The sequence below is a fragment of the Lygodium microphyllum genome, chromosome 25 (assembly GCF_053477565.2).
Source record: "Lygodium microphyllum isolate KBCC chromosome 25, Lygodium_microphyllum_v1.1.10, whole genome shotgun sequence".
Taxonomy (NCBI): Eukaryota; Viridiplantae; Streptophyta; class Polypodiopsida; order Schizaeales; family Lygodiaceae; genus Lygodium; species Lygodium microphyllum.
The window spans coordinates 2,812,072-2,824,318 of record NC_141159.1 but is presented as its reverse complement, the minus strand read 5'-3'; the positions used below and the strand labels follow the sequence as shown (position 1 = coordinate 2,824,318).

Here is a 12,247-nt window from a genome sequence, read left to right as displayed (position 1 = left end):
AACATGACTAACCATTGGCACATGCCAATCTCCATCATCAGTAATGCATACTATGTTCCGACCCTTGAATTGAAATGCAAGGGTCTCCATAACAAAATTGGGAAGAGGTCTAATCTTGGAATGCCAAGGCATGCCTAAGATAACATCACAGTTGCCTATGGGTGCAAGTAGAAAAGATTCTTGGTTGCGGTAATCCTCAATTCTAAGATTCAACTTCCCTTGAATAGGAGTTTCAAGATTCAACTTCCCAATTCTGAGATTCAACTTCCCCGAAATAGATTGCATGCTTTGGATTATGGGCGCAGAGTTTGTAAGTTTGTTTGTGTCTACTTTTGGTCAAGGCAAGCATAGCATATTGTCACTTGAGTTTCAAGAGCCAATCTGGCTCTATTAAATGCATAGGTGGACCCCACATGGATCTTTCACTACCAACATACCTGATTGGCAGGTCCCATGCAGCACAACGATGATCCAAAAATCGATCAACCCATTTTTTGGTAGGTTGGGTATACATAGTGGGTTGTGATTACCTTTTGGGCTGATTGGTAGGCCCACGACAACAATGATCCAAAAATTGATCAACCCATTTTTTTGGTAGGCTGGATTTACATAATGGGCTGTGATTAACTTTTAGGCTGAGTTTACTCTTAGAACAACTATAAGGGTCATGTTCTTTTGTGTGTGAGAAAGGTGCAGTTTAGGCTATCGATCCCAACTCTCAAGGGTCGTTAAGAACCGTGGAACCCAGGCGTGAAGACACCCATGCAGCAATAAATTGTTTCCCCAAAATTCCATCCCAGATGTGACATGGATGATGATGATACATAGTACACCCCCTTCGCGTACCACAGCATCCATCCCATCATTGTCTGCGTGCCTTCGATAAGCGTATCCTCGCGGGGCACTCTCTCGGTGCGAAGGATTAAGCTGAAAAGAAGAGGGGAGATCATGATGGCGGCTCCGTTCTCTAGGATTTGTTGGAGCAATGCTTTAGCCCAGAGAACGATGGTGGCATGGCCGCCACCTCCAATTATTTTCCACCATATCGAACCTCGTCGTCAGCCCCTTCTTCCTCAGAAACCAGTCTTCTCGAGGGCTTTGTGTTCAACTAGCTATGCAGGTGATGAGCAGCTGCTTCCACCCAGAAGAAGGCACCTTTGCTACTACTATTCTCAGGGCCTCTGCACACTTGTAAGTGCTTGGCCTCTCCTGTTGAAGTTTATCATATTTGCAATGCTCTCGTTATGGTTATTGCTTGATTTAACTTAACATCTCAATTGATAGTTAACCAAAGTCTCGCCAAAGGCAATCAAATGTAGAGTGCTCAGTTCTTGATGCTTTAACTACTTGTGTCTTTGCTTTTCGCCTTCAAGGATGGTACATTTCTTATCCGATTTTACAGATTGTCAGGACTAATTAGCAGGCGGCATTTTATTACTAAGTGTGTGATTATGGTGTCCAGTCTATAGTAAATATAACAGGGCACAATTACCTTGCTTGGGCATGTGTGCCATGTATGATGGCCAGCCTTCTCCTATTACAGTCTTTACCCAAGCCAAAGACATCAATTCTTGAGCTCTCATGGCACCAGTTATAGTCTCCTTTAAGCCAAAGAAAAAAGATACACAATGCTAAAAGCCAAAATAAGAAAAGATTATGAGTGTCCCATAGGTGAGATGGGGACCTGGCCTTATTTGAGATCAGGCAGGAATCTGACAGTCTTGGCCACTCCTTTACCATATCATCATGATGGATATATTGAGGTAAAAGATGTCAAAACATTCGTGGTGCATTTCAAGAGTTACAGTGTTTGTTATCCAGCAGCTGAGTCACTTTTGCAGCAAGAATCGCGTTGTAAACATGTGTGCCAACAAACTTGAAGCATCTATTGTACTCACCAAGAGAATGCTTTTTGACTTGTGCATCCTGGTGGCTGGTGAGCTTCATCAAATTTTGTATCACTTCCAAGCTCCTTCATTCCTTCCATCACTTCAAGGGGTGCAGCAGGGCCATTCTAGGAGGTGCCTTCCCTGAAGCACAATGAGCAAGACGAGTAAGAGAGAGCCTAGAGCGGCAGACCATAATCATCACTTCAAGGGGTGCCTTAATTAGGAGGGCTATTCTAGGATGTGCCTTCCTAAAGCACGACAAACCCTCTCACTACCCGTGATATTTACCCCTCCCTAATTCATTGGCCTCTCATATGCATGGATTTCCATCCTTTGCCTATGGTGCGCTATAACTCACTCCATGGGTCACTGGGGGGTTTCCGCGTTTTTGTTTGAGCTATGGTGTTTTAGTTGTGTTCGTACACTCTGTGTTTTCTCATACAAACCCTAGCTTATCTTTACATGGTATTAGAGCTAGTGCTCTTGGAAAGAGTACCTTGTAGCTATCATGGGGAGCTTGGTGTTATGCGAGATAGACGAATGACACGTAACCAATTCACAATGTCTCAAATTCCTTCTTCTTGGGATTCGACTATGTCTTATCAGGCTTCTCCATCATTGGAGGCCCAAAGGAGGCATTATTGGACTCGATGAGGAAGACGATGCTCCTCCTTCACTTTCCTCTTCTTAGCCAAATCTTGTTGCCCTTCCACATTCAATAATCTTTCAGCTTCGACTAGTGGTTACAACACTTGGAATCCATCTTCAGTGGAGATCATATTGTGACTATATTCATTGCTCTGCCTTTGAGGATTTTGTACATTGTTTCCTTCATTTACATAATTGATTCATTCGCTTCAAAGTTCTCTTCTTTCTTTGTTTGTGTTTGTGTTTTTGCATTTTTGATTTTTGCATTGTGTTTAGGCTTTTTGTGTTATCATCTAAGTTATTGTGTTTTAGTTGTGTTCGTACAATTTGTGTTTTCTTAGTAACCCTAGCTTATCTTCACAATAGACTCATAAGAATTTGTGTTTTAGTCGTGTTCGTGCAATTTGTATTTTCTTAGTGCAAACCCTAGCTTATCTTCACAATAGACTCATATGAATTAGCCTTTAGCTAGAAATTACAACTGTGACATCACTACTTATGTAACACAGGAATACAATCATCCATGATGTCGCCATCCCACTTGCAGCCCAACTTATATTTGCCTATATAAGAGGGACTAGTGAAGCTCACTTGTATTATTCTGATTCAGAAGTCTAGGCTTGTCTACCTTGAGAAAGAGCTAAATATCTTTTGTATTTGCTTCATTTTCAATATGATTTTTGTTTAGTCTCTTTTATTATTTCAATTGAGTCATTTAGTCCATTTTTATCTTCAATCTAGTTGTATGTATTTGAATCATGACTATATTTGAGTATCATCCACCAAGTGGCATTTAGCATACATATGACTAAGAGTAACGAGTTCTCATGATTCCAAGTCTCATGCATTATATGAATAGAGATGATGACAATGGAGTGACTTTGCACTATTACAAAAGGTGTACTTTTTGGAAATTGGATCACTACCAAAAGTAATCCAAAGCCATTAGGTCTTGGCAAGATTCACAATCCACCCCCACCTTCTATAGGGATCCTTGGGTTACTACAATAGCTATTGCTCATTGTCCATTTGCCTGTCTATTTCCATGCTGTGTTTACACACTCCTAATGTCACTATCTTGTTTGTAGTTGGTGTCATTGTTGTGCTTACCTATAGTGATAATGTTATTATCATTGTGGTCACCATTGCCTCTTCAACATTTTGTAGTACTACTTTTGAGAAACCTATGTCACTGCTTACCTTTGAGCTAGCTTGCATCTCATGCTCTTGTAGAATGGAGTTCATGTCCATCTTTGTCGTTGCACATCCTCCATTTGATCACCTCATGATGTTGCCTATTGGTGTGCACCACCCATGCATCGAGGATGTCATTCAAGGATGTTCGAGCTCATAAAAGACTTGAGGTAGGGAAATTCATTAAAAACTTATGTCCTATAACTTTGTAGTTTAGAGGATGAGGCAAGGTGAAAAGAGTTCCAACAATTCTACATAAAATTAGAATCCCTAAGAAAGCAACTAGTCATTATCATACATTTTTACGATCGACAACTTTAAATTGTGAGCATGCGATTTAGAATCATTTTGCTGGCCACACCATGTTAGGGCTGGTGAGCAAATAAACTTAAAGGACTTAACATTGTGTATTTTGGCATACTTTTACTCCACAAAAAAGCTATAAGAGAATAATTAAATAGAAAAAGTTTTTTATTTGGTGGAAGGATAAATACCCAAAAACCTATTGTTTAAGGACATGTTATGGCCATTCCCTTCCATCCCACTTTCTTTTGTGCTTGCTCTCCATCATCATTATCATCAACTCCCTCAATCATCTACCTCCTCACTAGTCTCTCCTGCGTAGGAATTGGTGCCTTTTTCTCCTTGCATTCAATAGCAGGGCCCGTTAGTTATCCAGGGTGGTTTTTCTCCAGCCGAGGCGGCTTGTATTCTGCCCTGAGAGTCCATTATTTGGACCTAGTGGCACCTCCCAGATCAAGGTAGGGATCTATTCAAACCTGGTCAGCACGCCAGCATGCTTCCTGACTTGGGCAGCATTCTTCCTGACTTGGGCGGCATTCTTCCTGACCTGGGTAGTCTCTATTAGGTGGAGAGATTTACTCTTGTTGTTGTGTTTTCTTCTGGAAAACCTCTCTGGAAAACCTCTCTCTTTGCTAGGTGGCCTCTTTCTTGGTTGGGGATAGGTTTTTGACATCTTATGACTACATTTATTGTAGCCATATCTGCGTTTTGCAGATCTGCCCCTTCAGCTTAGCATCAAGTCCTCTCTCACACCTCGGATACTACCTGTCTACCCTGCTCTTTGATCAGCAAATTGATAGACCCTGTACAAGTGGAGGACATTCTAGTCGTATCTTCTTTGTTTTCTTGGATGTATTTCTTGAAGAACATCTATGGCCGACATGTATGCTATGGGGGATCGTGTGGTTCAGGATCATTCAAATTGACCACTGTCTTATGTCTCTTTCTCGTTATGTACTTCCGAGGCTTGTGGTCCCCGATTGGCATTGATGGCTTTGCATCTGACATGCTGGATGGAATGAACTACCCTCTATGGTTGTGTTGCGTGGAGTATCTCCTCCACGACTGTGACCTTTGAGATTTTGTTACAGTTCCTATACCCCGACCTATCGTGGATCCTCATGATGGTGTGACAGTGGATTCAACAGCTTTATGGGATTAGTTGAATGTCAGAGCCCGCTCTTCTCTTCTTTTGAGTTATACAGATTCTATGCTCGTACATGTTCGATATCTCCGCACCGCTGTAGAGATTTGGAGGAGATTGGTATCTCTATTTTAGATCTAGACATTTGGGCATTGCTTATATCTTGAGTTGAAGCTACAACAACTCTCTGTCACGGATTCCCCTACAATGAGGGATCACATCAACAGGATGAAGGAGATTCGGGATGAGCTTTCATTCCTTCGTAGGGACATTTCTTTGGAGGACCTGGCTGTGACACTTCTCTTACATCTTCCATCACCGACATATAATGTGTTCTACACCAATCTTCTCACTTCTCGTAGTTGGGAGACTCACTTGGGAGGAGCTAGTTTCATTGGTGCTTGAGCAGGATGCGCATCATAGTGAGACATATTCTTATAGAGCCCGTGTACATGGCCGTGCTTATGTTACTTTATCTACAGGTATAGGACAAGCCAAGCAGAAGAAAGGGAAGAGGAAGAAGTTGAAGTCATCTTTCAACTCTAATACAGATTTTGTGGGAAAGCAGAGAGGATATACCATGTGTCCTCATTGTGGGAAGACCTCGCACCCCGAGTAGAAGTGCTGGAGGATATATCACCTTCGTCTGTGAGTGAAGGGTGGATCTACATTAGAGCCTTCACCTAGCTTTGCTTTGTCATATGCTATTTCCATTGAGTTAATGTTTCTACACATTTATCAGGTGGAGGAGCCTTCTTCAACTGTCTTGTCTTCTGAGTAGCCTTGGCTCTTTGACAGTGGTGTATCAAGTTCTATGATTCCCTGAGGTGATTTGTCGTAGGTTCTTTGTTTGTCCGAGGGTATCGTCACTGCATCTTGCCCCAATTGTCTAACTGTCCATTTAGCTTTGTTTCTGAGGCCCTACATGTTCTGGATTTGGGCTTCTCTCCCCTCTTATTTCATGACCTTCTTAGCCTTGGGACCTATGTTGTCTACTTTGAGCCGGCCATCTTTATTGAGGATTCTTCTACTGGAGCTTTCTTTGTGACAGGTTGACAGAGGAGAGAGCTATCTATGCTCCATTCCCCTTCCTTTGTGCATGGCCCTTTGAGGCATCTTTCTATAGCGGCATGCATTCTTGATTGTGCACCATCTATTCCATAAGTTCCATTCCATCCCCCATAGTAGTTTCCTTGTACCTCCCATCCCTTTCAAAGGGGGACGATATTGGGATGTGGCTATGGATTTCTTGGCCCTTTGTGTTTCAGAGGGGGCTTTCCAGGATTGTGAGGAGTTGCTTTAGGGTTTCTAGTCTACTTTGGGCCTTTCTTTTATGCAACTACACCTTTTTTTTTTGTCATTGAGCCACTGTCGTGAGGACATGTATTTTTGAAACCTCACTTAATATGTGGATTAATTTTTAATCACATGGTTAAGTAAATGTTATGCATGTGAGGTGTAACTGGGGTTAGAGTAAATTTACGAGCCTGGGACTTGAGGAAAGCACGGGATGGTCAAAGGCAAAAGTTGCTATAAGTTATGCCGCTTAGGTACTTGGTGGTATCTGGTGCCAGTTGTTGGCCTAGGTTATTCATTTGGCCGTAAGTGTCAGTTGGTGACACTAGAGAAGTGGTGTTTAATGGTACCTAACGCCAATCTGATGGTCAACGATGACGCAGAGATACTTAGGAATGGAAGTTGCCTAGCCAATTTAATTATTGGCCAATCAGATTATTTTTCAGGGCACTAAAATATTTATTAGATTAATTTTCAGTATTTAAAGATTGAAAATTAATATTTAATTGTGGATAATGCTGAAAAAAAACCATTTGGGAAGGTTGCCACTTGTCAAAAATGCCCATGCAAGACTGAAAAACGTCTTTAGAGGCTGGAGAGGCGTTTTTAGTGTATTCAGCTTGCAAGAGAGAGGGAGGAGATGTTGCTGGTCTGATTTGCAGCCATTGGTGGATCTTCTAAGGCAGCTAGGGGCAAGAGAAGACCAATCAATAGTAGGTGACAGCATCTACAGGCTGTTGAGATAGGGCAGTACTAGTAAATGACTGATTTTCTTCAGTTCTTTGCATCTACAAGCTGTTGAGATAGGGCAACAGCAGGAAATGACAGATTTTCTTCAGTTCTTCGTGAAGAAAGTCTGAATTTTCTCTTTCCTCAGCATTCTCTCTCATCTCCCAGTCTTTCTACAGCCTTGCTCCAAAGATTGCAGCATTGAGATCACCAGAGGCTAAGAAATTTCAGATTTCTCTATTGTAAATGCTAATCAGCAGTAGAAATTAAGGTTTAGCAGCAGCCTCGGGAAGCGTGCTAGAAATTGGAAGTTTCAAGATTTGGATTCAATAGGGCTAAAGCTGTTTTCAGTCAATTTCAAGTGGAGGGACTAGCAAATCAATGAATTTGGGGCATTTTTCATCTCCATCAAAGTGGGTGAAAGCCAATTGATTGTTTGAATCAAGGGGCAAAATAGATTAAAGACTTGTTGGTTATTTTGAATAGCAAGGGGAGTTGGAATACCGAAAGGGATTGGGAGAATCCCATTGTACATCAACTTCTTCTTCAATTAAGTTAAATAAATATCGAAAGGGGCGCAAGTTTTAGGGCCAACAGGGTGTCCAATGTCCAAGATTATATGGTAAAGTCTACTTTTTAGTTTTCTTGCCTGTGAGTCTCAGTTTGAGTTAGATGAGGACATTAGGAGCTTTGACATTGTATTTGTCTATCATTTTATGTGTTTTAGATACTTAAGATGGAGGGGCACATTAGTGCATTTCTTTTTGTGCACTTTTGGCTATGTTTTAGGGGTTTGACCACATTTAGAGTTTTCCCTCTTATTCACCTATATGTAGGTAGTCTGCCCTCCCACCTTCATTATCCTTATCCATCATTGATCCTTCGTGATCAGCCAACCCTTCTCATTCTCTCATCCCCCTGCTATTGTCTAGCGTTCACATTGACACGTAGAGCTACATTTTGGGGCTGATTGTTGCAGCCTTGTGGCTCCAGCCATTGTAGTCATATTGTTCCTTCTCTCTCTTGTATTCTCTCTTTGTCTTCTTCTCTCTGTGTTCACTTTCCTCTTTCCGTTGTGCACTCTCATAGGCCCATCCATCTGTAAATAGACAAGTTGCCCACCACTCAGCCTTAATCTCGTTTTTGTAGAATATTGGTGCCAAAACTCTACTTATACACCCCACACGGAGGATATCTAAGTTTGTTGTTGTTCAGCCCCATGCTGTTGTTGGCTACTATTTCCATCCTGCTATATGACTAGAAATTGCTGCGTATGCTGTTGAAGTCATCATCTTGCTTAGTGCCAACCTCAGATTTGCAGTCGCCAACTATTGACGTCTTTAGACTGTTAGCATTTTGCTGTTTTAGCTATCACCTGTCTTGCCATGTGTCACCTAGATTTGCGTTTTACTGATTTTGCTCACGATTGCTCCATCAAACATTGATCTAGCCTCTCTTGATCTCTGTTTACTGTTACCTGACATCTCGGGAGACTGTCTACTGTGTTTTGGGATCTGTTAGAGTACGACATATATACATCTACATAGCAACTCACACTGACTACTACATTGAATAGTGATTGCAATGGTACTAGGTAGAAATATTTTCAGAATATAGTACCTTGGATGCAAACCAAGTACATTCGGGATCCACTATATAACCGAGCTATGTATCACTAGGGGAGTGGAGGTGCAAGCTCCCCCTTGAGCATCTAGCAAGACTTTGGATCCTCTATGCTTTGTTGAACTTGAATGAGCCCAATCCAAAGTTGGCTCTAATTAAAATAGATCAAGGTAAAGTGGTAATTGTCTTTATTTCTAAGGTTCTCCTCTTGTCTATCATCATACTTTGTGCTGAATTGAGGCCTTGCAGGCTTGATGGCTCTTTCCCTTCAAAATTAGGTCCATGTGGCTGATTGAAATATCTTCCATTAAGAATATCTTGTGGGGTTGGATTAGTATGATGTGAGGCTGGAATAGGGTCTTGAGTAGAATGTGAATTTTGCATATTATCACTCAAACCTTTAATGGCTGCATCAAACTTATTGTTCATTCTATCCATAGACTTGTTGAGCTGATGAAAACCACTAAGAATACCCACATTCATGTAATTCAACTCCTTTGATAGCTGTAGGTAATCGCTAGACTCTTGAGAAGCATGACTATCCTCATTCACATGATAAATACTATGAGCTTTGAGTACACTTGTTCCCTCATCTTCTTGGTGATGATTGAAAGTGTCATTCGAATGATTTTTCTCAGCTTGATAGGCTTTAAGATCTTCATGAATTGTGTCCATGATTTGGTCCTTCTTTGTTCTCAGCCATATGTATAAGAGTATTGGCCACAATGACATGCAATCGGTAGTTTGTCTATAACTTGAGCTAAAAATTTCCAAATGTCAAACTTCTTATATAATACTTCTCTATCTGCCCCGAAAGGGGGACAACACAGTAGGAAGTAATAAATAGCAATGCCTCTTGAAACTTCTTATTGTATTGCTTTAAGTTTTACACTAAGAAGCATCCAACTTATGCCAATCAATCGTTACATCGATTTCAAAGGTACACGTCAACCATGTAGAAGCAAACACTTGCTTAAGTTGTACCCTTGCATTACAAGTGATGCCCTTTGTTGCAATGCATTACCCTTTAAAAAACGTGGCTATCTTTCATCTTTGATGGCTCAATGAAGTTTCCTCTTGAATATGCTGCATCGAACTGTTGAATAAAGGTCAAAGCTTTCAATTTGTCTTGTGCACCACTAAATACCGTGAACTTCACTTCTTTGCCACCCTTGTTAAAGTCTTTTTCCTTTCCTTTAGATGCCACATTGCCGTAAATAGGTGGCTACAAGAAAAGGTATATTGGCTGCATTTACATCATGACCAACATTAAATGGAGCATTCATATGATTGCATACCATAAGTATTTGTGCCATACATAACTATAGCTGAACCATGACCAGCCATTGCATGGAATATGGAACCACCTCCAAAGTATCCCGGGATGCAAATGCTGAATATTGGGATGCATACTTTGATATTCGAAACTCATCGGATTGGCATTTCTAGGATTTCCATGCATACATAACTATAGCTGAACCATGACCAGCCATTGCATGGAATATGGAACGACCTCCAAAGTATCCCGGGACGCAAATGCTGAATATTGGGATGCATACTTTGATATTCGAAACTCATCGGATTGGCATTTCTAGGATTTCCATGCAGTTGTTGTGCTTGCCACATAGCCAATATTCACTTTTGCTCCTTTGTTAGCATTTGTTGCTCCTTGAGGCTGAAATGCCTCACCTTTTGGAAAATCATGTTGTTCCAAAGCTTTAAATAATGATTCCTTCTTCTTGCCCTTGCTCTCCTTCTTTGGAGCATGCAAAGATTCCAACAAATCTAGGATTGTTTGCGAGTTGAGCAAGATATCAATTGCTGTTCTCAATTGTACCTTAAATTGATCATCATCCTCTTGATTTGGACTCTTCTTGCTGGTCATTGGCATTTTGAGGCCTTGAGGGACTTGCTTCTTGGTCAAGACCAATATTCTCGGCATGTTGCCTATGATGTGTACCCATATCAAGATCAGGCATTGCATTCCTTTCAATGCTTTGTGATCATTCACATTGTGATGCATCATCATTGCTTGAATCCATATCACTAGAGTATGATGATGACATGCTTGCTAACTTGCATTGAGCTGATCACAAATTCAACAAATGGCAAATACATGGGCTTGCAATTAGGTGCCTCGGGTCCACCTACCCAAAGGAGTTGATGCTTCCCGGCAATGGAACCATGAAACCGGCCTTCCTTTTCGGATAGGGTGGTAGATGACCATATTTAACACTAATTACATCAAGCACATAAATCCACAAATTTGAAATAAATACATCTTGGATAGCTGATTGGCCCCAAAATTGGTATTTCTTTAACTTGTATTGCTTTGAATTTGTAGTACATAGAGATATAGATTGATCTCTTTAAAAATTTCCATACATTTGGCCTTCGCCAATGCTCAACTGCATCAAGAGCCAATTTAGCCCTTGATTTTGACACAATTTGGCATGATCTGAATCTAGGACCCTTGCATGAAAGTCAACTTCAATATGGATGTCCAATCTCCACTAGATCTGTTGTAAATACTTCATTTCCAGTAGCTGCTCTAATTTTTGTTCTTGTATTTAATGGGCATGCACTTTGAGTTGGCCGAGAAATGCTAATTTATGCTGTAAATTATGGTTTGACAGCATAAACACTAGTGTTCACCTTCAAACAGCTGAGCAAAACTGAGAATGACTGAGAATGCTAGAGAGATTATTAGAGGGGAGAGAATCTCTCTCGAGGAGAGAAAGTTCTGTGATTCGGCCCTCAAACAGCGACTAGTAGCAAAATCCCCAAATTTGCTCCTTGATTTGAAGCAAATGCAAGCATAAATTTGTTTTTCTATACTTGCAATGCGAGCCACCTTTGCTGTAGATGAGCAATCCTCTTAGATCCATTGTAGTTTCCAAGATTTCCAACAAATCCCCTTGTTGCATGGCTAAGATTTGATGGCATTCTTCTTGAGATAGCTGAGCATTTCTGCAAAAATTTAGAGCTGTGCCAGCAAATAAGGGCTGAGAAATATTAGTTTGTTGAGGGAGAAGAGATGGGCAGCAAATTAGAGAAAACTGTTTGACTTTCTTGCTATAAAAATGCTTACACAGTAGTTGCCCTGCCGCTCTAGCCCTAAAAAGTCTTGTAAATCACATGTCTTTCTGTCCCTGATGGCTCAACTGCTCTTTGTTAGCCCAATACTTAAAATTTTACCCTCATATTTGTCCCAAACAGTCTAGAATGGGAGAAAATGAGCCCAACATGGAAGATACATTTGCATGCAGCCCAAAATTGATCCAAGCTTGACATTTGGCAAAATTTCTATTTTCATTGGGGTCTCAACATGTAAAAACTATCTGCCTAGCCCTCATTTTTAATAACATTCTAATGTTACCCATTGTCAATTTTAAATTCCTAACCTCTTTGAACTTAAAAG

At 40.9% G+C, this 12,247-nt stretch overlaps 1 protein-coding gene across 1 annotated transcript in view; it reads left to right on the top strand.

Moving 5' to 3' along the window:
• The first annotated feature begins 674 nt into the window (after positions 1 to 674).
• Positions 675 to 12,247, top strand: part of LOC148013841 (putative exonuclease domain-containing protein At3g15140) — a 62,126-nt gene continuing 50,553 nt past the window's right edge. Inside the window, exon 1 of the mRNA XM_087666353.1 lies at positions 675 to 1,191. Coding sequence (XP_087522479.1) covers positions 949 to 1,191 — 243 coding nt within the window. The 5' untranslated portion in view covers positions 675 to 948. The remainder of the gene's footprint in view (positions 1,192 to 12,247) is intronic.